General features: G+C 40.9%; 1 protein-coding gene across 1 annotated transcript in view; it reads left to right on the top strand.

Moving 5' to 3' along the window:
• LOC145992190 (acid sphingomyelinase-like phosphodiesterase 3b) overlaps window positions 1-26,661 on the top strand; it is a 563,426-nt gene that overhangs the window by 489,471 nt on the left and 47,294 nt on the right. Inside the window, exons 6-7 of the mRNA XM_083128510.1 lie at window positions 9,345-9,540; window positions 25,786-25,898. Of these exons, the coding sequence (XP_082984636.1) occupies window positions 9,345-9,540; window positions 25,786-25,898 (309 nt within the window). The remainder of the gene's footprint in view (window positions 1-9,344; window positions 9,541-25,785; window positions 25,899-26,661) is intronic.

The following is a 26,661-nucleotide window of genomic DNA, read 5'->3' as shown; positions in this document are numbered from 1 at the left end:
AGATTTAATAACGTTAATATCATTCTAGGTTTTGCAATATATAAAGAAGACGTCTTTATGTAATGAACATGAGAGTGCTTCTAGCAATAACTCTCCTACCAATTAGATTTTACTTGTGGCTGACGTCATACTAAGAGTAGAAGATGTTAATCATCAAATATTAAAGTTTGTCTACAATGCTTACAAGAATCTAATAACGTGCCGTAACTACGTTACCATCATCACTTCAAATCAAGTAACAAATGAGTTGAACATAGAAGTTGTGATAGAGTATACATATGAAATCCCTGTAGTTATTTACAATTTACAAAGTCGTGTAATTGGACAGTCACTAAACGACAAATCCATTGGGAAAAGTTCATGTTTCTTTGTAGTGGGTGATGTTGGTGAAGTGTATGCTAATATATTGAATCAAATGCAAGGATTCTACTTTTGGAGTGCAAGGGCAACGTTTGTCGTTCTAACAAACAATGTTATCTAGAAAATCAAATATTGGAGAAAATAGTTCGTGCATTTTGGAAAGAAAAGGTACTTACTTAATGTGGATGTAATAGTTTGGAGTAAGGTTTTGAAACTTCATTTCGGATAGAATTAGAGCTTTGCTTGAATGCACAGGAATAGCAAATGGTTTGGGTTCTATCTACAGACGCAAGATTCAATTGGGAAGTGAAACAGTTCTTGTCGATAACAATACAGAACAATAGTCGATGAACTTTCACAAATATCTTATGCTCATAAGTGAATTCAATCTTCATCCTTACATTAGGTTGGCCCCAAATAAGAACGGCAACGTGAATATCGCTGGATACACTAGACATAGACACAGTATACTCTTTTTAATTCCAAAGAGACACGAAAAAGTTCGAATTGTCCAAAATTCCAATTAACAAGAACAGCACGTCATTCGAGATGGTTTCAAGCGGAATAAACTTTAGTTCGAAATATGGAATAATTCGAATTAAAGATAGTCCATTGTGTGTGTGTGTGAGAGAGAGAGAAGGAGAGAGTGAGCGCGAGCGCACGCACGAAATAGACAACATTTGTACCCCCCCCCCAAAAAAAAAATCAAAATAGTTTCTCCACCACTGTTTGGATTGTTTACTGTGCTTCACTCATATCAGCCCTGTTCTGAACCTTAGACCAGAAACTGGATTAGCCAAAATCTGGACGCACCGTAAGAGGATGGAATGGATTTCCAAATTTGACAAAACCCGTCCGATGACAGATTAAAGTGTAAGTTATTATAATTCATTTATATTCAATTTCAATCAAATATTAACAATGGCTAGATTATCTCTGGAAAGAATTTATAACTTGCAAGAACCAACCAAAATTATCCTGATCCCCATAGAAGTAAACCCGTGGCAACAAAAGAAGATAGACTTTGCTAACTTGCTTTTCGAGAGGGAACCTCACCCTCATCTTCACGGAACCAGCACTCTCCCCTAGTATGAACTGCTTTCCGAGAACTTACGTCTCCCTCATCTTCACGGAAATGGTACTCTCTGCTAACATAGCCTGCTTTTCGAGAGCGAACGTCTGTCTCCCTTACCTTCACGGAACTGGTACTCTCTGCTAACATAGCCTGCTTTTCGAGAGCGAACGACACCATCTTCACGTAACGGTACTCTCTGCTAGCATAGCCTGAGAACGAACATGAACCTCACTTCTTACATAACAGGTAATATGTGGTAAAGAGATTACCGATAAATAAAATAACTCAAATCTTTACGAAGGTTCTGAAGGTGAGTGTGTATTTTTTATTTTGAATCACACATTCTCGAACCCAAGGAAATGTTTATAATTCCACTCAACGAAAAGATGATTTAAAGAAAACTCCAGTACAAACAAAAAATAGCAGCTTAGAAATGCTTTTATTTTTAAACATACCTGCGAACTATAGTAACATTTATACACTAGTTGTTTCAAACTCAAACGGGCGTAACGATGTCACGTGTTGATATTATTGAATATCGCCAATGAACACGGAATGGCCAAAAAAAAAAAATACAGAGAACCACAATCAGGGTATTAAAATCCATTTGTCCCCTTAAGTCATTATGCAGAATAATCCTATCTTCGGTGGACATTTCCATTCAAACCAAATGACCATTATTTTAAATGACATATGTGACACGCACTTTCTGCCTTTAGGGCTTTATGTTAGTCTGGTTACAACCCTTTTATCGGACTTCTCAAAGGCTTCTAAGGGTTAATAGGACCAAGCTCTTGCGAGGTCTGTGGTGCAGGATTTATTTTTAATTATCACCTATGTAGGTATGAAATGAAAGATCATTAAGATCTTTTACTCGAAGATTTATTTAAACTTCCGATGATATACAAACACTTTTTCAAACTGACAATTCACCCGATACAACTTGTAGGCCTAAACCTATTAGTTGTACCGAAGTTTATAACCCTGGTCTTTTTGATGATGCAGGAGAACTCCTTATTCAGAGTTGGGTTTGTGGAATATCTGCCAAATGGGGTACAAGTACACCAGCCATTCCGAAGATTAAAGCAAGATATTACCCAACGTCCCCTGAACCATCAGCCTTTCGGCGACCAGGAGAGTGTCCCGTAGGCTTACAAAAGTCTAGCTCTGTTATATCATAATTTTGTTTGCAATTTACCATGGTTACTACATAGTTGTTTTATATTTCCATAGTTCAGCATTTTTTCCTGATTTAAGTTAAACAATTCATTACCTATTGTAACATTAACAATAACATTTTTATGGAAAGAAATCTAACAATCTTTAGAGAAAAGATTCAACACTAATTCTTAAAAACATAGATGTTTATAACATAGACTGAATAGTTTAGTGCTTAAAAGGCATGTGTTGACGGAGCGAGGAACACCATAATTTTCATGTAATAAATGTATTCGCGGAGAACATGGAGGTATTTAAAGTAAAGCACTCGTATCACCACATGAATTATCGGTCAGACATTTTGCTCCCGCGTCGACTAATGGTTAGAGCTCTCGCCTTTGGTGCTAGCGGTCGCCGGTTCGATTCCCGGTCTAAAATTTCAGTGTTGATCTAGTATCGTCACAACAATTGGGGAGCTCCTGAAAACAGAGGTGAGAAAAGTTGGAGAAAGTCAGAAACAGCGGCAATGGGACTCGTTAAGCTAACCACGCGTCACCCAATGAAATAAACCCTTACCTGGAGAGGACTGGGGTGTTTGTATTACGTTTGTGTGTTTCGAGTGTACGTGGTTATATATACATACTATAAACATGCTTATATCTGAGGACCGAGTGAGTGTACATATGTTGTTGGAACCACTATAATTTGATAAATTAGCATAATCAAATTCAAATTTTCTTTATTAAAGGGCGGGGTTCAGCCTGTGGCTGTTCTCCCACCTTTAAATGTCGATACTATGCATAATGATTACAAATACCACAGTGGTTTTTGAAAATTTTCAGTTATGCAGTTTTCCTCACGAAAAAATTGTTAATATTCTTGTTGGAACCTGGTGCCAATATCGCCAGTCTAATTTACGTGTTGTAATTTTGATACATTTGCATCCGTTGTGGGTACAAATCAACATTGCACAACTCGACAAACCAATCAGAATTCTTGTAGTTCATATGATTTCTTCTTGCATGTAAGCAGTACGTGCCATAACGAATTGTGCAAAACGTTGTGCAATACGCTAGACGGCACCAATGGACATATCCACTCTAACATAAAATATGATTTAACTGTATCACTGCATGCCATTCATTTCATTAACGTTGTGCAAAATAGCTTTTGTTAATTCGACATGGTTTGCGAAATATTGACCTTGGAAGTTGTACCAGATTGACGATATACGCCACGAAAACGAAACTGCCTCTGATTGGATAATGGAGTTATGACGTTCTCGTTCGGCAGTGAAAGCGGTCGTCTGCTTCTCGCTCTGCAAGAAGGCGCTGCTCTTCCTGCCTGCAACGCTGAACACTGAAGATTGTCTGTTCATTCATGATTTGCAGAAATGAGAGGAGCGAAAGCAGCAACTTAAGTTTTGCAAGGGAAATTTCACGTTTTACTTATCGACAGCATCATTCAAAATCATTCAATGTTATTCTGTTTACAAGACTTTTCTCAGTAGCAATCATTCCTAACCTTAAGGTATTATTAGTAGTAGTGGTGGTGGTATTACTGCAGTGTAATTACGTGACCTGGATAAAAACGTTACAGTGTCCTTTTGCAGGACGGTACAATCCAGCGTTTTCTTTTTTCTATGTATGTAATGCATATGAGCGCCGGGAGGGGAGGAGGGTTCAAACCGATCCGTTGACCAGCTCCTAGAAGTTGGCATCGTTCATTTCAAGTTACAAAAAACAGAAAGTATGTTATTTTTATTGTTAATAATAATAACGAATTCATTTCATTTAGGCATTATCCCAACCATGAGCGTTGACAGAACTTTTTGCAGGAACTCGGGACAATGATAAAGCTTGAATAGTAGAAGGAATAACATTAATAAAAATTGATGAAAAATAAAATTGTTATTATATAATGATAAATAGCTATTAAACTAATATTCTAATTATTATTATTATTATTATCATTATGTAAACAGGGAGAATTCATTACTCTATTCAACAGATGAGTGAATATGTAGTCCATATTTTATTTCACATATTATTTGTTCACATTTCACTCAGTAGTGTACCGAGATTCACAGTCATTGTAATGTTATTAAATTTTGCATACCTTTCGCGAAAAAGCTGCAAAAGTTGTGGGGAAATTTTACTCATAAGGATTATGTTGTGACATCTCCCCTAAAATTATAATTTTTTTGAATTTTGAAAACTGTAGAACCATTTATTTCTTGGAGGAAATGGTAGAACATAGAAATACAACCTGGTTTCTATTTTTTCCATTATTCTTCTTAACACAGTTTCTACTGTCACTATTCTGTTCGAATACTAACTAAATTAACTCTATTTCTGTTATTAATAATAAATAAAGATTATGAATAAGTTTTCTGCTGTTTTGTAACTGGAAATGAACTATGCTAATTTCCAATTTCGACCCATAGCTACTACTCTCAACTTGACAACACTGCAAGAAAAGATAAGATAAGAGCAAGATAATTTTACGAAATGAATTTTCATTTGTATAAAATTTGAAATCGAGGGAGCAATTGCAGCTCAGTGCCCCCTTCAGGTGCTCTTGGCCGTCTGGAAATAATGCAAGATAGACGTGAAAACTAATTCCATCTTGAGTATCCTTTTGTCCTGCCCTAAAATTGATTCCCGTCCAAGGTTGGGGGCAATGCACCCTGACCCCTGTGGTTGCGCCACTCCACCCCTTTCCCCAAAGTTGCTTTGAACTCCCATCGACTTGAAAATACTTCATTTTCTTTAAGAGTATAATGTCGTATAATAACGGTGATAACATTCCTCTATCCTAAATTTCTAAGTGAAAATATAATAATATAGGGGCATGGACGTCTGGAAGCGGGGCAAGGATGGCCACATCTCCCCCTTTGAAATCGAATGTCAACCTAAAAGTACATTTTCACAGGTATAATTTGATTTCAGTCATAGTAATTTACATTAATTTTTATAATGGGGATTCAGGAATGCGATAATTTCAAATTCAAGGAGTGTTTTTAGAGGGGGCAACACTATAATTGAGGTAATATGCCTCATGGGAAATGTCCTTGCTTCTCTCTCAGTAGAAAAATATCTGCAGATGCCCATGATTAGGGGGGCGTTTGCCCCCCGTGCGCACGCCTATGCCTAGAGTTTGTGTGGAGCATGTACGCGACTCTTCCAAGCTGAATGTTTTTTGCGCTATCAGCCATGAAAAGGTGAATGGCCCTTTCTTTTTCGACGAGAACACAATCATGGGGATTTCATACCTACAAATGTTACGGACATGGCTTCTTCCACAACTGGAACAGGATGTCGCAGGTTTAATTTTTCAACAGGATGGGGCACCACCACATTTCCACTTAGATGTCAGACGTGAATTGAATAGGCGTCTACCAAAGAAATGGATTAGGCGTGCTGTCCGTGACGATAATGAACGTTTGCGTTGGCCTCCACGTTCCCCCAACCTTACACCCTGTGACTTTTTTCTCTGGGGTTTTGTCAAACGACAAGTGTATCGGCCACCTTTACCACCTACCATCCAGGATCTTCGTGTTCGCATCACAGAGGCCGTTGCATTAGTGGATCGTCCCTGTTACAACGTGTATGGCAGGAATTGGACTACAGTCTCGATGTGTGTCGCGTGACACAGGAAGCTCACATTGAGCACATGTAATGTGATGATGTGAACCAAATGTAATACAAAACGTTTCGCGTTTCCCTTTCCATTGATACCACTTTCATGTATCTGAGTGTTATTAAACGTGAGTTATCCAAGTTTGTAATCGGAAAGATCATTTGTAATAACCCTGCATAAATTGCTACGCACCTGGGAGACGGGGAAATGTCAGAGAATTTGACTTGTCAGGGAAAAATCAGGAAAATGTCAAGGAATTTTGCATTTTGGAGTCTGTAACAGAAAAAGTTGCAAAATGAACAAGCAGTTCACTTACACTTCTGTCTTCGGTTGTTGTGATTCCACACCCAAAAAGATTCAGTTTAGCAACTTTTTTAACATTTATAATACTAGACATTAGAAGGAATATCGAAGTAAAACTTGCAGTCCAGATATCTGATTGATAACTAAAGTCATTGAAGGTTGGTGAAGATGATGTTATCGGCTATTATTTTATAGATCATAGTCTTTTCGCCATTTCCTACAGAATTCCTATACGCAACAAAAATGTCTCCAGATGCTGTGTACTTATAAATGTAAGCAAAAAAAGCAGCATTTTCCACGACTCTGTAAATCTGCCAGAAAATGAAAAATTGTGTATGGTTTATGAACATTTTCTGTTTTTATGTTGTGGAGATCTGTTATGGTGAAATAATGTACCTCTGTTACTTAGCCTGAAGGCTAGATGCACATAATTGTAGCACCCCAATATACATTTGATGCCGATTGTAATTTTACATATACTCTTTGAATCTTCACGTGTTTCTTTGTGTGTAGAATGAAATTTGGTAAAAACAAGTTGTGAATATTAATGTTCATAATATTTAATTGAAAAACACAAGATCCAAAAACAAAAATCATGATGATGAACATGTCTGAAAAAAGTTCATTTTTTGGGCTGGAAAACCTTGAAATATCAGGGAATTTCATAATCAAAAAACCGTAGCAACCCTGATATATTTATTATACACTTTAGATAGAAGTCCGACAACTTCAAATTTTCAGGCAATTTTTCATAAAATTTCCCCTTTTACCTAACACTGGACCAAGGGAAATTTCTCCACATGTAGCAACACTGATTCTGTCAAGCGCGGCACAAAGCAGGAAGGAACAAGCAGTGCTCTCCCACCGGCGGCGTTTTTTCTTAATAGCCACTCCCCCTTCGCCCTCACCGCGTACAATCAGTGAGGTGACATGCTGGTCATCAGAAAGATGCGATGGAGAAAGATCAGGGGGGTACGTAAACCAGTCTTTAACTTCTTCAAACATTTTACTAAAATTCTGGTTTAGAAGCTTGTTTTAATAATTTGCATAATATAAAACGAGCAAACCACATATTAAAGCTTAATGAATAAAAAAATATGGAAAAAGGTAGGTTAACCAGCAGCAAGATGGATAATACGACAGTGATGCACAGAGCTTGGTTGGACAATAACCTTCGTTACGCCATGTAATCATTTCCTCCACTCGCCCAGGAGGAATGCAAGATTGGAGAAAATAATCACCCCATGTCCATTCTCATCATAACCTATAGGCCAATCATGCTCTTATGGATGCCTTCTCACTCGCAATTGATTCAGCATTACTTGACAATAACAACAACAATAATAAAAACAGGTGCCCCTCGTAGAAAAGGTCGTAGGATCCAATCTCCACATGGACAATATTTTTTTTTTTTTCAAATGGTTGTCGCTTTCTGGAAATGGGATTATTTCAATTTACAGACACTTGCCTTAGGGAAATAGCAGTAAATGTCCATTCCAAAGCAAGTGGCAGCGTGGCCTGGTCGCTATAGAAGCTGTTCCATGTGCTGCAGTTCGAAGGATCAAATCCCCGCATAGCCAAGAACTTTTTCAGAAGGTTCCGGAGTTGTGTTATTTCAATTTGCAGACACTTTCTTTAGAGAAATAGCAGTGAAAGTCTATTTCAAAGCAAGTGGCCCGGTGGTTAAGGTAGATGTTCCATGTGCTCGAGTTCGAAGGATCGAATCCCCGCATAGCCGAGAACTTTTTCAGAGTTTGTACGACTTCTATTTATTCCAATCATTCTCGCTGTAGCTGAATAAGTAGAAGAAAAACTCTATGATTAAGCGTCGACGTCGTGGTCCAGTGGCCATGCCATGAAGCTAGTGTTCCGGATTCAATCCCCGGTGCTGATGAAAAGTTGGAAACAAAAAGAGAAGGTGTCTAGAGGAACCAGAGGTGCCGGGTTCAATTCCAGGTGGAGTTAAAGAGATTGGAATATCCTAAACTACCTGGTTCATTTCCCGGGGATGACATATATGTTCCTGAAAAGTGTCCCAAGAGTTTGGAGAAAAAGGTGCCGGGTTCGAATCCAGCTGATGGCAATGATGGTCTCCAGGAGGCAGAAGGAACCAAGATCCGAAACCAAGATCCACGAACTTATAAGAAGGTCTCCGGCGAGACTCCACGAGGCTGAAACACCACAGGGATCTCAAACTGGTAGGTTTATTTGCTAGGTCACTACATGATTAGCTCATATTTTTCCTGTTTTGAAAGTGTTTCACGAGCTGGTCACTCGAACCAGCGCCACTTGCAGTACAGCGCCTCTGTTGAATATTTAGAGAACTGCTTCAGGGTGCTATTTGTTGGGAAAAGGGTTCAGCAGGTAGACAAATTGCATCGGAGAGCCTAGCAGTGGTCCAGGACCACAAATGTTGCCATTTCGGCAAAATTCTTTCGCTGTGACAAGGTCTGCGAGTGGATTTTCAGTAGGAAAGTTTGTACATGTGGCATCATGGTGTAGCCGAAACCCACCTAAAGAGGTGTATAGGGAAGGTTTTCAAGACAGACCTGCACTCACCCTTGGGTAGGGAGGAGAAACTCACTCAATAGGGTGAGGATTCCGAGTATTCTGACCTTCAAAGCCTCCAAGGAGCGAAACTCACTCCAAACACACCTATTTTTTTCTCAGTGTATGCTTTGTCCCTTTCCTTCCACTATATATCCCTTATCCCCCATTCTGGTCAATTTCATTGTATAAATACGTGACATTATCTAGATGAACCATCTGTGAAATTCTAACGGCTCTAATGTTGCTCTTCTTACAGGTGTACCTCGTAGGTCATATCCCACCAGGAATGCACGAGAGACAATACACGAATACCCACTACAACTACGGCTCCTTTGTACCAAGATTCAACAAGCGATACCTGGATATCGTGAGAAAATACTCTGACGTCATAGCAGGGCAGTTCTTTGGTCACCATCACTCAGATTCCTTCAGAGTCATCTATGATGAAAAGGGTAAGTATGTTTATCTAATCTTTCATGAATTAAATTAACTTAGTTGTTTATTTCAAATATCAATTCTGTATGCTCCTTCATAAGTGTCCGGCAATTACAACGTAGTGCCGATCACACTACTTCCTCCAGAAAGATGTAAGTTGATAGAACACTTTTTTTTCCCTCGGGAATTTTCTTTCGAGGTAGATTGAAAGCTTTCATAAATGTGGGCTACATATAAGACAGATCTGAAGAACCTCTTTGACCAATATGGCATTTAATTGATTGATTGATTGATTTGCTGTTTTAAGTCTAATCGGGACTGGACCTACAGTGGGATCCGAACCACTATGCCAAGTGCCTACACCGGGTATCGAACCTGGGACCAATATAGCATTTAAAACGACAATTAGACCTATTAGCACATAAAACCATTGGCATTACTACGATTTGCTCGTCAGAGATTTAAGGACCACGTGACGTCATAATAGTGTACGTTGAAAATCACGGACGCACCTCTAGAAAATCAACCTTAATATTTAGGAAGAAGCGAAGTCGAAAATATCTAGACATTTTACAGCTTCTAAATTCCAAAGAATAATATTAAAGTGTATTTATTTTATGTTCCTCAATTTGAAAAATGGTTTATTATTGTACAATCGTGTCGAAATATGCCAATGTTTTAGGCACAAGAAAATTTGAAATTAAATTTTTAATCGGCCAGTTATGTAGTTGTTTCACCTACTCACAAACTGTTGTGGTTTCAAGCAGCCATGATTGATCATGTAAGCATGCGGAATTCAAGCGGGTGGGCGGGATATGCTGCTAACACAAGGCATTCGTGATTTATGACAAACTTGCAGATGTAAGGATCGATTCGTGGTGGGTATTTCCTTGCACACGACAAATAAAATTAGCCGAAAGCATGTCAGCTGTGCACATAATGACGTCACATTATCTTAGCTATTAATACGTGAATTTGCAAATATTTTAGAATAAGAAAAGGGTATGGAGGGAGGTCAGATTGCCCGCAAAGATACCCAAATGCCACCCCCCCTTCAACGTAGTACACTCTGGACTGTATTTTGCAGACTAGCGAGGCTCTGGCGACTGGACTCACAACCAGTATGATTCCATATAGGGATCGTATTGTCCCTATGTTTCTCCCTTCATCCATCTAATCTTATCATTATTCATCCTGACATTCGTGGTTAGCCAAAAATGACCGAAAAGCGAATTAAAATAAACTAAATCAATTAAAAGGGTCTTTCATGCTTATCTCACAGATACTGGATTCACGTAGCAAACATGAAAGCAATATATCCACTTACGCTACACCATCTCCGTCATACTCGACGGGATGAAATCGAAAGCACGAGTAATGTGAAGTCGCAACTCTTGAAGATTCTCCTCTAGTGTGAGTACAAAGAAGGCATATATAATATTCCAACGAGGCGTCACAAAAATGTTGAGTTATTCGTTCTTGAGACATGTGCATACAATCATCGATAGTTACGCAGTGCCTGCTTATAATTAGGGGATACATTTGTGAACACCCTGTACATGAAAGGGATTACTACATTAACTTAACCCTCTAATCCTCCATAACCATGATGAGCTTATGAAAAGGATATGACACACATAAAAGGTAAAGTTAGCCGTGCCATGAAGGCACATACAGACAGAACTCAAAGTGTGTCAATTGACACACAAAAGTGCATCATTTGTTTTACTCAAACGACACATTAAAAATGTATCAAACCAAAAGATCCACCTAAATGCATCAAAATAAATGTCTCAAATGACACAGATCCAAGATTACACGTTTAGATATGTCATTTTATGCACTAAAATGCATCAAATTCGCTTTAATGCACTTCGAATTCTCTGTGAGGGGTATGTGAAGATAATGCCCCCACACATTCACGATCTCGACCATCTGCAAAGGTGATTTTGATCAACACCACTCTTCGGCCACTTTTATCCCACAAGTACCCATTTCCTAGAGGCTGGGTGAGTTCCACAGTCGATTTATGCAGGGAGAAAGTTTAAAAAATTACAAAAAAATTCTATAACATCGTCTCCTTGTAATCAAGAAATTCCTGGTTCGATACCCGGTGGAGACACATGGTGGTTCGGTTCTCACTCTAAGCTGTAGGTACAGTCCCGATTAGCCTTTTTGTGCATAAAGTGAACTTTGGAACAAACGAAAACAATATTTCAAAGAGAAATATTCATTAAAAGTAATTATAGTAACATAAATCAAAGAACCCATTATAAGAAGTCATAAAATTTACTCGCATGAAAACAAGCCATAATAGACTATATTTTTGGGGCACGTTATTTTCGCCTTCTTTTGTTTCAAACCTCTTGTTTTCTTTCTCGTCGCGAGAGACATCTTGCGGTACTTTACAGCATTCGATTCTGTACTTTTAATACGGGAAAGCATAGCAATTTTGCTTCGAATGACAAACCAACGAATTCAATCAAAGAGCATATTGGCAACTTCACCTGTTGCCGACGCAATCGGATAGAAAGCCTCCCTCCAACCCTTAATCCTGTTTCCACTGTTGTCGCAATTCAAACGCAGTGTGACGCTAATAACGAGCGCCATCAGAACAACAATCATAAGGGAAAACCTTGTTATCTTGAGTTGACTCCTCGCATATCACGCAATTCATGGCAATCATGTCACGTAATCACATAATGAAACTATTCAGTCCACACGTCGTCCTGATTTCCTCACTTCATCCTGCCAACAGACGTATGTAGCATGCTGCTTGAACAATGTGTGTGATGAGACAGTTAAGAGTTAACAAATCTTGAAAGTGTCAGGTGATTATAGCGACTTTTAAGACCGACTGAGCGACTGTCGCATGTTGTTTTCCCGAGCGACTGTCGCATGTTGTTTTCCCGAGCGACTGTCGCAAGTTGTTTTCCGGAGCGACTGGCGCATGTTGTTTTTTCCGAGCGACTGTCGCATGTTGTTTTTTTTTCGAGCGACTGTCGCTTGTTGTTTTTTTTTCGAGCGACTGTCGCATGTTGTTGTTTTTTCGAGCGACTGTCTCATGCTGTTGTTTTTTCGAGCGACTGTCGCATGTTGTTTTTTTTTCGAGCGACTGTCGCATGTTGTTTTTCCGAGCTACTGTCACATGTTGTTTTTCCGAGCTACTGTCACATGTTGTTTTTCCGAGCTACTGTCACATGTTGTTTTTCCGAGCTACTGTCACATGTTGTTTTTCCGAGCGACTGTTATTCGCCTACTCATCTGAGCGACTGGGAGTCGTTAGTTTTTCAGAGCGACTGCCACGATGTTTTATTTCCCAACTCCTGTGATTCTTACTTTTCAGAGCAACTGTAACTTGCTAACTTTTCCGAGCTACCGTCACGCTGTTATTTTTACGAGCATCTGTCTGTGACTCTCTTAGTTTTACGAGCCACACTATTATTTTTTTCCGAGCGAATATCACGGTCTTATTTTTTTCAGAGCGACTGTGACTCACTTACCTTTCCGAGTGACTGTCGGAATGTTGTTTCTCTGGGCGTTAGACTATTGTTTTCTGAGCGACTGTGACTGGTATATTTTTCCGAGTGACGGTGACTCGCTTACCTTTCCGAGCGAAAGTCACACTTTTGTTGTTCCATGTGACTGAGATTCGTTTACTTTTCCGAGCGACTGTCACACTGAAGTTTTTCTGAGCGAGTGTTTTCCGAGCGACTGTCACGCTGTTGTTTTTCTGACCGAGTACGACTCGTTTACTTTCTTGTGGAACTCTGATCTTCTAAGGAAATGTCACGCAGTTATTTTTGAGCCAACGTGGCGCAGTAATTTCTAAGATTTCCAACGATGACGCACACACTCACACATTTTTCAAATATCCATTGTTCTTACACATCATTGTAGCCTCCATATCCGATCACGGTTGAGCGCTCGAGTAAAGTCCTCCCCACAAAAAGGATCCTGGTTCGAGAACCGAGCTGGGCATGCGTGTTCATTTGTGAGTGTCCCATCATATCATCACGATTAGCCAGAAGTGAGGAAAAAAGAACCCCGAAAACGAATCGCTTCATTTCCGGACACAAATCCTGAACATTTTTGGGTCATGTGCTTCTTAACGTTTCTGGTCCTTGGAGATCTCCAACTCTCTCTCTCTCTCTCTGCGAAAGTGGGATACGCGGAGACACGTGTGCAGAAATCTGTTTCATGAGACAACATACTTCTTCCATTTCGCCCCAAGGTATTTGGATTATCTCTGTCTCCTCCTTCCTGTTTCAAGCGCTCCGTTTCCTTCCGCACCCACTTCATCAAGCTTACTGATATCCTTCTCCTAATCCACCGCACCCATCACTCTTCCGCTTTACACTTCTCCACACTTCCTCCCTAACTGGGATTTTCACCACTCTCTCGTCGGAGGGAAACGTCATTCCGTTAAACCAAGCGAATACTGGAAGAGTTTCAGTGGCTTCTAAGATATGCAAGCTTTCTTTTCTTTAGCGAGTAGCTCTGAAAAAATGCTAAATCTTAATGCAACTGCAAGAATGAAAAGGCTTTTTTGGCATGAAATAACACTTTTTTTTAAGCACAATTATACATTTATACAGCGTATGTTAGCCTGAGGTCCATTTGCCGGCCTTCGTGTTGGAATGGTTAGCACAGCGAGCTACGATACCAGGGGTTCCGGATTCAAACCCGGCGTGGGTCATCTTTGTGAGTGCCCTTTCATCAATTCTTTGCGCGCGATTTTTAAATTTTTACACCTATTTCAGAAAAACGTTATATCTCGGAGACTATTTGAGAAATCTACTTCGGGTAACTTTTGTTTTGCAGATAGATCATCAGGGCATGCAACCGTGCAGGAAATAAAACGCCAAAGCCAATAAGAGGGGTTAAGTGGGCCGCGGTCCCCATCTTTCAATGAAAAAAAATTCATAAAAACGGGGAGCTTTTTCACATATTCAATAATGTAATGCACCCAGATACATGAAATGACTTTCATTCGGTTAGGAAAGGACCATTCTTTGAAAATATGGCTAAAGTTTGCGTCCCCTTCTAAAAATAGCGGGGGAAGAGGGGCAAACTCCCCATTTTTATGATATTTTCATTGAAAGTTGGGGGCCGCGGCCCACCGAACCCCTCTTATTGCCTTTGGCGTTTTGATTCATTAACGGTTGCATGTCCTGATGTTTTAGCTGCAACACAAAAGTTACCCGAAGTAGACTGGTCTACGAGTTATAAACATTCTTTGTCAAATAAGTGTACATATTTAAAATTCGCGCCAGCTTCGATACGTAACTTTGGAGTCGGGGGTAAAGGGGGAGGGTCCTGGGTGGGTGGGTTTTCTTCCACATGACATTTCAAAGTTTTATCTAAACATCTGTCAGCGTTTACAACCTCACATACAAGTATGAAGGTGCTAAAAGCACATGACCTTTTTAATCAGCACGATAGGTCACCAGTGACCCATCGGCCTACTACGCATATATGTGACCCATTGGCCGAGTAAAGGTTAAATTTTTTTGAACATCCTAATTGGGGATCAGAGGCGAGCCGAGAAAAATAAATGGGGTTTTCGTTGTCAAGAGCTCTAGTGCCCACTAATATATATTGTTGCGAGAAGTACTGGGATTGTTGCCCCCATTTCCACCATGTTGCGTTCACTGGTTTCATGAGCATTCCATGCGAGGATCGAACTCGTGGACGCTTAAGGGGGCCTGATGATAGATCTAGGTACGTTTTATGTTGCCCCTACAATCTCCCCAACTTAGCCCAAGCAGAGAGAGGAAGGAATCTAGGGTTGTCGATGATGCATCTTACCTCACAGCTAGGCGATTAGTAAGCGGACGTCAGGTGACAGATCTCCGAGTCCTGGGTTCGCTGGTCCACAGTCTTCAGTTTCTGTGGCAGGTTGATGATGTGTGGGTTCTGGCTACTGGTTACCGCTCCGGGCTGCATCTGGTCGATGTGACCGAGTCGGCGAGCAGTACTAGCCAAGTTGACTGTAGACAGATACGGCCGATACGCTTAGTAACGTAGCCGTTGCCGTCAGCGAGACGGCGATTCGAGAGCCTAGAGCTCCTTTCGAACTGATGCTTGTGTTGTCGCTCGCCGCTGGCTGCTCGTTACTAATTGAATGACCCCTGAATGCTGGAAGTTACCCCTTTTAACCTACCATGCGGCGTTGCTCAGACGCCGACTCAGCCTTCCGGGCAGGGTTGTTAAAGATACAGGAACCGATAAATTCTAATGGGTTCTATTGGGTTCCGCTGCAGGACCGGAACCTTTTTTCTCGCACAATTTAAATTCGGTCCAAGTTGCGTATTGTTACATTGTAAAAAGGTTCTTGAACCGTATTTAAATTGATCCGAAAAAAGATTCCTGGACCGAATTGAAATTATTTAAATATGAAAAGGTTATACACTGTCTAGAACTCGTTTACGTTTGAAGATTTTCTCTCCCAGTCGGGGATTTAATTTATTTACAATTACAGACCAGGCTTGACCGATTACAAGTTGCCTTCTAAAAATGTCCGCAAGTACGTTTTACATTGGAATGTCACACTGCGGTTGTAGAAAACTTAGCGCAGGGAATAAATCAAAACGCTGTTGTTCTCTCGTGTGCCAGATTTAAAAACTCCCTTGTCGAAGAGTTACTGTACATAACACAATGGACTACATTAGTGTGACGTCACATTGAGTTCAAACGTGTTGAGTCACGTGTTGCTCCGGCATCCGATCCAGGAACCGCAGCCAATAGGAGCCGTCGATGAGGTAACGTGAGGCTGCTGTGTTCCCAGCGGATATTACAACAGGGAAAGGCAGTGCTGCTACAACCAAGTGAAGGAACGCGCACGAGAAAATGGGGCTACATGGAGAGTGGTAACGTGACTGCAGCGTTTGCGTTTCGCCCATTTCTACCTTGTACCTTAGATTCTCGAGACAGCCAGCACCTGGATTAGTCTTTCATGCTCACAAGTGGATAATTGTTTATCGTCAGGTCCGTAGTCGATCCAAGTTGCGTATTGTTTCATTTCAATACGGAACTTGGACCCTATTTAAACTGATTCTGAAAAAAAGTTCCTGGACCGTATTTAAATTGATCCTGGAATAAAGGTTCCTGGACCGAATAGAAATACTTTAGAGATAAAAATGTTCTTTACGGTCCACAACCTAATAACGCTTGCTGATTTTCTCCCCTGGACCGGAATTGAATTTATTTAAAATTCCTAGACCTTTAACAACCCTGCTTCCGGGTTCGTCGCTTGTCGATCATGCACGTTTTGTGTTTTGTGGAATGCTGCGTCTCCTGACGTCACTTGCTTCCGCTATTGCTGGAATGTATAATTGTGTCGCTTGGCCGAGTATCGATGTCTCCCTTGAGTCATTCCACAATATATGCGGGGCCTCAGTGGCACAGTAGTAACGTTGTCACCTTGTAATACAGCGGTTTAGGGTTCGATATCCGGTGGAGGCGCATTATGGTTGAATCTCACTTTAAACTGTAGGTCCAGTCCCGATTAGGCTTTCCGTGTATAAAGTTACTTCAAAATAAACACTCAGAAACAAAATATATGGTGGATGATTTCATATGGGAACATTTCCAGCAATGTCCTTTCATCGAGGGGTTCTGGGGGTACACCCAGCTTCTAATAAATGGGTACTGGGGGGGGGGCAACCATTGTGGATGAGGGATTGTAAAGGTGATCAGAGCGTAGCATTGATCAGATTAGTATATCATCTATTTCATTGTAAAATTCAGTACTTCGATTACAAGCTTAATAAACACTGCAAATTTCAGTTACTAAAATAGCAAAATACCCGCTGTACCAACAAATGCAATGAAATACAAATGCACCGTAAAGTCAGGCTTCCATTTATTCTCGACATCCGTCAGCCTTCAGCTTTCAAGCCATTAGTCAAAGGAGTTCTGCCCGTGACAGCTGAAAATGCTATTTATCTTTGAAGAAGTCGCGGTCTTTGAGAAATGGCAGATGTTATCCTATTTCTTTTGCAAGCTAAGCCTCTTAATGCAACTTTAACGTTTTCAAAGGGGCTTTGTCTGACATGAGTTGTGGAAATTGTCCACGAATTCTCGAAATATGTACATACCTTACAGTACCTGCGAGAAAAATTGTGATTATATGCTAGGTAAACTATTCATTGAAGCCCAACAAAGAAGTTTACATATGAATCTTAAACCTTTGTCCGAGAAAATGTCGTGTTCACCGTTGAGGCAGTGGTGAATTGTGTTTTCATCTTCAAATTGCACGAATAACGCTCAGCAAAGCCCCTCCTTACTCTTCACCTGTTTTGTACGGTGAATCACACCTAGCATGAAATAAACCGAGCATTTAGCCATTAAGTTGTTGGGAGTATGTGCCCCATTTGGTATGAATTGAACCCAGCATTTGGCCATTTCGCAGGTTGTTGGAGCATGTGCCCCATTTGGTATGAATTGAACCCAGCATTTGGCCATTTCGCAGATTGTTGGAGCATGTGCCCCATTTGGTATGAATTGAACGCAGCATTTGGTCATTTCGCAGGTTGTTGGAGCATGTGCCCCATTTGGTATGAATTGAACCCGGCATTTGGCCATTTCGCAGGTTATTGGGAGTATGTGCCCCATTTGATATGAATTCAACCGAGCATCTGGTCATTTCACAGGTTGTTGAAGTATGTACCCCTTCGGGCAAGCATTCAACCGACCATCTGGCCATTTCTCAGTTTGCTGAACAATGTACCCCATTTGGTATGAATTCGGTGTTTAGAGCAAATTCCCCAATCGATATGAAGGAAAAATCAGAAAACTTACCACACAGCGAGGAACATCTAATCTGGTCCTATGAATTGAGCAGATGATACTAATTCTTTAGCTAATTGAGGAAGATGTTGAATTTTGTAGTTTTTGGTTCTGCGACAGAATTTGTGAACAGCACACATGCATCTCGTATGCCTAGAGCACCGTTATCTACTTGGAAAATAAACGTACTGTGGGTGTGGAAAGATGGAAGTATTGACACTATCATTCGGGTCACTTGCTCATGGTATAACTGTATGTAGTCTATTTAAATCTTCAAATATTCTTCAGAATCAAATTTCATCCTGCTGAAGACACGGGTTTGTTTGACATTCATCGCGAGAGAAAGAAAGCTATGTTGAAGCATGGATGAAGCTGTTTTGGAAAACAGACGATGGAAGCTAATCTTTCCTTACGAGAATTCTCCTTACGCTCTTGAGGGACCACATATCTACACGTGCCAAAAGGGGAAATGTCTATGTTGGGCATGTTGAACGGATTTGCCGGGATCAATACTCTCACTGCGTTTGACAAGACCTTTGTTTCACACGTCATCGAATATTGTTCTCCTGTCTGGAACGTTGCAGCTTCTTCTCGCATTTCTGCGAGTGAAGATGTTCTCCTGGTCTTTCAACTGCTCGCTGTATATTGCAGAGAAGAGAAATAGACCGGAATACAGACAGATATTTGCTACCCAGAATAGAACAGTGTCAACATGAAATAGCTTCGAATCAGATTGTTTGAAATGACATTAAAGCAGAGTAGGGGTGGGATATTGATATAGGAAACAGTAGCTGATTAATGTAGATATTGCTTGCTTGTTCAAAGATGTCTCTAGCTATGCCTGTATATTAGGTCACACAGTCAGACTCAACTGGGTGAAAAAGGTCAAAATTGGCACATTTGAGGTTTTGGCATCGTTGCAATGATATGGCTTTCGTATTACGAAATGCGCGAGTACCAAATTTGGTCTCGTTTCAAACCGATGACAGTATTAATTTAATAGGGTTTCAGTACTTTAACAAGGCGTGACCACGAGGGCTGGGACATAACTTCTGTCAACTATATTTTTTTCTCAAAGTTAAACGGTGGTAGCACATTATGATCGTATGTCCCGAAGAACATGACACTCGCAGTATGTGGACACGTCACTAGGTGGCCGTGTGATGAACAGTTATTGTACAGAGGGCAGAGGTAATTCTTTGTTGAGTCAGCCGCCGTTCACGGAGTGAACGGTGTTCGTGTTTCAAAGTAGCCAGTGAATGCCACAGGAAGATGGTGGAAACTGTAGCGAATGATGTACTCCCGTAAGACACTGCACTGCCCTTTCCATTTGTGTATTTCGGATTTTTGTGCCTGTCCCGCATTCTCGCGAAAAAAAAATTGTTGCTCTGATTTATATCTCAACCCTCGTATTTTTTATCTTTTTGCTATTTTCACGCCTTTTTTTCTCAATGACCATCTTGACTACGGCTCTCAGCATTGGCGTACGCTAACATCTAAACCAAGGCACTCCACTCGCAATGCTTGCTCAAGCTAAGCCTACATTAAAGAACCTCTTTCTTTCCTGGAAAAAGGGGTGGGGAAGGCAAGGTAATAATATATAGCACATCATCATACCCGGACACACTGTCGCATTTGATGTATCGCGATACACCGCATACACGCTAAAAATCGATGTTTTTATATCAAGATCTATAGAGCAATAAATCTCCCCTCACCCTTCGTCTTTCCTTTGTGCTCCGTTAGCCGGATCCCATCGTCCCAGGCCTTTCCCAGCGAGCTTCTAGATTCCGTACGGACGATTCCGCTCTCATAAATTTCGGGACCGAAGGCTTCCTGCACCCTGTCTTACGATCGCTGGAGACATCGCGTTTATTTGGAAAGATATGGCGGGGGCTTTTATGCCTGATAATATGGTTGCAGTCAAACAATACATTTCCCTTCACTCCCTCAGGAACATCTCGTGCCTCGAGACTGTCTCTTCCTGGAGAAGAGGAAGAGGGAAAAAAACAGCATCGCTTCCTACCCTTAAAAGTGATTGAATGACTGCGGAAGGAGCGCCTTATATTTTACGGAAACAGAATAAGCCGTGCTCCGGAATTCGCGCGTCAAATTTACGGGGGATGACGCTTAAGTGACGAAGAGGCTGTGAAGAACAATAGCTGGGGAATTATGTTCTTGTCGGTGGGATGGTGTCTCAGATCTGACGGTTTGACGAGGTGATGTTATCTTATTAGAAGAGCGCAGATTTGTGGGTAAGTGGTGTTGAGTTGTTTTGCTCATTCTTCTGGTGCATTTGGGTAATCGTAACGATGGGGATGGATGGTGGCAGGTGAAATGGATGAAGAGACACTGGCGGAGAGAATTATACTGGCTGTGGCTCCAGGCGACAGATCCTCGCTGGCCTGCAATATCGTATTATTTTTCCTTTTTGTTTTTTTTATATATTTTTGTGTGTTTATCTTTTTATAAATAAGCTAATCATAGAACTTGAATCATCATGGAGCTTTTGAACTAAATTTTCAACATGGGAATTTTTTTCCCGGAGCGGCGGAACGTATCGATCCATAGGATTACTCTTTATTTTTATTTTAACTTTCTCTGGAAGCTTCAATTCACCAGTTCACTTCTTTACTCTAACTGTCCACTCCTCTCTCAGGTATTTGAATTATGTACAGTCGAGTGTTAAGCAGACTTCCACTTCCTGATATATTGGGGATACAAGGTTTACAACAGGTAAACAAATAGTAAGCTGTGTACAATAATAGGAAGGTAAAAACTCACGTATCAGCGTATAGGAAGTCTCCACGGACTGGGGTTTAGAGGAGCGGACAGACTGGCAGGGGTCGATTTGATTAGAGACAGGCAAGAGCACTTTGGGAAGGAGAGAAGGAGAGCAGTCTGCCTGACTTAGGTGAACTACCTACCAAGCCTGTGGTACGAATTACAACAGAGTAAAGCCCATTTTATGCACATATGGACTCATCAGGACTAGGCCTACAGCATAAAGTGGAGTCCGAACTACTATGTGCCTCCACGGGGTATCGAACACGGGATCCCTTGATTACAACGCGACGACGTAAGTACTACGCAATGGGGAAGGACCCTTGCCAAATTAGGGAAACGGCACGCAATAGTGATACTTAACAAAAGGGGATTCCTGGACACTTGTGGCGTCGATACAGTCACAAGATATACGTATATTGGTCGTCTGCCTGTCTCGACCCTCAACGCAATTGCGCGTGCGGCGACTGGACGAGTCCAGTGGCAAAATAGGAGTGGAAGGGATGAGGCAAGCAGGAACAAGCAAAATACGCTAAGAGGCGAGTTAAGAATCAGCAAGCGAGAGATAAACAAAACAACAACACGCATACAAAGGAAATACCAATATGAAACCTAGAGCATTGTTTCGTTCATGTTACTACATACCCTTTTGCGCATTGATTCGTCCTCTCAAACTTGGCTCGCCTTACGAGGTCGGACAGACCTAGTCACGAGAGCACGTAATCAACCCTTCCTATGACCATACCCCATTAGTCATTCCTATGTAAAACATTGGCAGTTGAGCATTCGATTGCGTCAATATGCAAGGTTCATTTGTATGCACATGTTCGCCTTTCATTTGAATCCTGTTGCTGTAATTAAGACTTTTCATTTACAAATTTAGTGTATATTTAATTCGATTAACAGTAGCGTCGGTTTAATTATGAGGTCATCATTGCACAGAGAAAGGCTTTCATGGCATATTGTTAGAATTTCGACAAAGGGATTCATTATCTAATTATGTAATTTACCATCTTTACTTTCAATCTCTTTGTCAGAGCTGAATCTTCCATTATTATTGAATCAGTGGGCATCACAGTGGAAATACATGATGCAAAATTATCACTCAGAGGCTTAATGTATGCATTGAAATGTGTATAGATTCCACTCATTGTTGCATACGCATTAACGGAATATAATATGCATATTAAAATATAGTGTTACTAAAAAAAAAAAACAGATTTCGAAATGTTTATTTCTCACGAACTATAAAAGATAGAAACGCGTGCCATACATCAATGGATAGAGGAAGGTTCAAAGTTTTATTGTTGAAAGTTTTAATGTATGCACTCAACATGAGCACCATGTGTTGCCCCACAAACATCAAAACGGTACTACATTTCTTGCCACACACGAATTAACTGGCTCCTAGTTATTGAATTGATAGCTACAACAATTCGATGTGTCACATCTTCAAGAGTAGCAGGCAGAGGTGGTACATACACTTTGTCTTTAATGCATCCTCACAGAAAATTCACGTTGCACTTGAACGATGGATTCACTCTTCGCAAACTGCAGCAAACAAATCAACTTCTCGTGTAGAGTCTCCATTTTACCTTTTATAAAAAACGCCATTCCAGGTATTGGATGGAACTAATAGGCAGGATTATAAAACTTTGAACCTTCCTCTATCCATTGATGTATGGCACGTTATTTCTATCTTTTATAGTTCGTGAGAAATAAACATTTGAAATCTGCTCTTTCTTTTTTAATAACCCTGTATATACAGGGTGTTTTCGTGACATTGATTGAAACTTGCAGGGTGGATGGACACCGCTCGAAGTACCAATATGAGATAAGGAACCTGTTACGGATGCGCGTCATTAAAAAGTTATAAGCCAATAGTAGATGGGGGCTGCCTATGATGGTGAAATAACATTACTGAATGAGGCGGCTTCTAGATTTAATGCGGATATTACTGCAGTGTATCGTAGCATTTTACGACACTCCTTGAATCCCCTTCTGGCAAGAATCCTTGCTGCGTATGGTCAGCATGACTCCAGGGATGATAGAGTGGACGAGAGACTGTCGTGCCTACATCGACGTTGTGAGCCGCCATTTTGAACAACTACTGATAGGTTTTCGTCGTAGAGTGCTACACTGTCTCGGGAATCTGTGGAGCAAAGCAGTGCGCGCTGCTGCAAAAGGGTGGTAGTTGCAGACGTGTTTTCCCCTCCACTCACTCAATTCCCTCCTCACGCGTGCATTGGTCGAGCCCCTCGAGTTCTACTTGGACAGAGTGTATAGCTATTGTTGCATAACAGCCAATGGTGCAACAAGAACCAAAGATAGCAAATTTTGAATTAACACCAAAAAACCGTGTTCATCATCACCAAAACCGAGTAATGTAAGATGACAACTGCTTTTTTTTAACATTATTTTTCACAGTGTGCATTTATAATATGTTATGTGCACTTGAACTTTGGAGCAGAACTCAATTCTTGGTGTAGTCATCAACACCAGGGAAAGCACCTGGAGACCAGAGGTAGTGTACTTTAACCTTTCGAGAGGGAAGACATCAACATCAGCAAGCCCAAGCACCTGGCGATTTGTCGAGTGGGAATGAGAAAAGAAGATAACCATCTATCCCTCTTCTCAGAGGGGTATAATGGGGTGATCCTTGTTTAAGACACCCGAATATGAACCTCTGTTCCATGTATTACACCTTGGACTGCATTTTGCAGGCTACCGAGACCCTGGCGTCTGGATCTCTAGCCAGTATAATAGTCTATGAAACCTGTGTTGTGTGCTGGCCATACGTGTTTATGGTTGTCCTTATCTACTTCATCTAATCACCATCCATCCTCACCTTTGCAATTAGTCAAAACTGGCAAAAACGCAAAGTAGAATAAATCCATTCATTCTTCTTATCAAAATATATGCCATAAATAAGTTGGTTAGTTTTATAAACTAATTAACTCTCTATACTCTGTTAGAGAAGTCTGTGCAGGAAGCGGACGAAAACAATAGATAACCATGCGCTCGAAGTATACTCCGTAACGTAGTCCTAAAGGCTCGCTTAGCACATGTCCACCAAAAGGGACTGCGATGGAGTACACACTTCACCAGATTAAATAAAGGAAATGAAATATGTTTATGAACCCTTATACGTTGTGTTTGAGAATGGTAGACACACGAGGGAAGATGGAACTTACCCTGTTCGGTTACCCCCCCCCCCCAGCCTCTCAAGACATCCAACTCGACTCCCTCTCCAAGCGATCTGATCCCCTTTTTTCGGGCCTCCCCAATGGCGCAGTAGTAGGGTCGTCGCCTTGTAATGAAGGGGTCCCGGGCTCGATACCCGGTGGAGACACATAGAGGTTCGGATCCCACTTTAAACTGTAGGTCCAGTCCCAATTAGCCTTACTGTGCATAAAGTGGACTTAAAAACACCAACTCAATCAATCAATGATCCCCTTTTCGATCAGTGGCGGCCCCTCTTTTGTCCTCGTATTTCGCAATTCCATTGCGCTCACCCCGCCAGTGACCGGAGAAACTCTGAGTTGCGAGACTCATACCTGCACCGATAGACATTCCACGACTTGCATTGTTAACATCCTTCCGTAGAGAATGAGCATTGTCGAACACTTATGTTGTTATTGTTGAATGAACACTATTGTTGCTCTCAAAACAAATACCACAGCAACAACCAATAATTTGTTCTCGGGCTGCCACAGATCTATCGCTACTTTGGTATGTGACTGTTAATTTGACGTTTTCTGTACATATTTTCTTCCTGTTCTAAAACTACTTGTTACCCTTTGTTGATTTGAAGTAGTTACTTATTAAGCACTGTAACAATGTCCATCGTAACCGTCTCTACTCCCGAATGCTAAGCTGTTTTCTGCTCCTTGGAAGATCATATTTTCTTTTTTCTTCAGAACGCATAACTGCATTTGTTTCAACTTTACACTATCTAAGCTTCCTCTGAAAGTTAGTGAAAATGTTTCTACTGTATATTAGAGTAGAATATTAATGAGACATTATCCGAGTGCTTCTCCTATTTACACTAGTGCTGCAGAGAAGATTTCGCTCGAGCGCCAAATAGTTCGCCCGTACGACGCTAGGTAGCGTACAGAACAGAGCTTCTTTGAACGAGCGAATAACGCTCGGACAGGCAAAGCAAGCGGTATACGCTCGAAGCCCTGTAGTACGTACACGTACAACCATAATTTGTCTTGTAGTGGGTCCTCAAGTGAAATTGAAATTTAAGTAAATATAGTCATGATCTCCTCCATGTTAAAATGTAGTTCAATCTATTACCAGTACAGTGACATATGAAAATTGAAACAGATGATTGTGGGCTGAAACTGCCAGAACGAATATTTTTCATGTGTGTGTCTACGATTAATGCGACATTAAAATTATATTCTATTGCATACGCTCGAGCGAACGAAAGTGATCCCACGCAGTATTCTAATCTACACCTATTAAAACACTACGTTTGGAGAGAGCACCTTTCCTCTTGTCATTAACACTATTTGTTGACTTGGAAGGAATCCCGTGTTCTACTTCTAGCGATGATCCAATCCAGAGGTTGCACATGTCGCTTTATATTATAGAAGAATACATTGTAATTGAAACAAATTTTGCCTAACCTCCCTGCAAAAAATGTATGTTCATAGTTTGTTTTCTTTATTTTTCAGGGAATCCAATCTCCTCGATATTCCTGTCTCCGTCTGTTACGCCGTGGAGATCTCCGACCGGAGCGAACAACCCCGGACTTAGATTGTATAAATTCGACACGGACACCGGACAGGTGAGTTCAAACTGCTTCTCTATTGGCTAATACAGAAAGAGACTCGTGCGTCAGGAAGCACGACATATTCTAGTTGCAGTCCTTAAGAGGGCGCAACTGTCCTTAAACATTTCAATAAACATACTGTCACTCCGAAGTTTTAGAAGTAAAAGTTAGCATTTCTGATCTTACGACACTGTCAAGGACTATAGTCGCACAACTTATTCTCATTTCCACGTTAAAGGGAAAAATTCAAACATTATTTTCACACTTTGTTGTCGCGAAAGCATAATCTGAAGGGTCGATCAGAAGTATTCATCACCCGAAGAGAGACTCCCATGAGGGCAGACCTCAGCCTCCTGAAGACTTGTGAGGGGACGGGTGGGTCGTGAGGATGAGGGCGACCTCTGGGGTCGATATCTCAAGATCTGGGATCGTTGCTTTCTCCACGAGGTCCTGGCCTTGTCGCCCAATTAAAATTAGGGACGATTACCAGGACAATCCATAAGAAATCACTGATCCAATGTAAAGTGTTTTTTTTTTTAAAAAAAATAATATTTTCGAAGTTTTAAACCAACCACAATGCTCCAATATAGATATTATTGTGACTAATCTTCACTCAGGTAATGTCGGAGAAACAGAACGTTCCACAGGCCACGTAGAATCGAAGAATTTAGTAGTAATTTATACAGAGCAATTGTGTTGAACACTTTTTAACGTTTTGTAAAATGAATTACAAACATGCGAAGAAATAGAAAATTCTACTTAAAAGGGAATCTAACGA

Source organism: Lepisma saccharinum, chromosome 9, assembly GCF_977018435.1.
Source record: "Lepisma saccharinum chromosome 9, izLepSacc3.1, whole genome shotgun sequence".
NCBI lineage: Eukaryota > Metazoa > Arthropoda > Insecta > Zygentoma > Lepismatidae > Lepisma > Lepisma saccharinum.
This window is presented reverse-complemented; position numbering and strand designations above follow the sequence as displayed.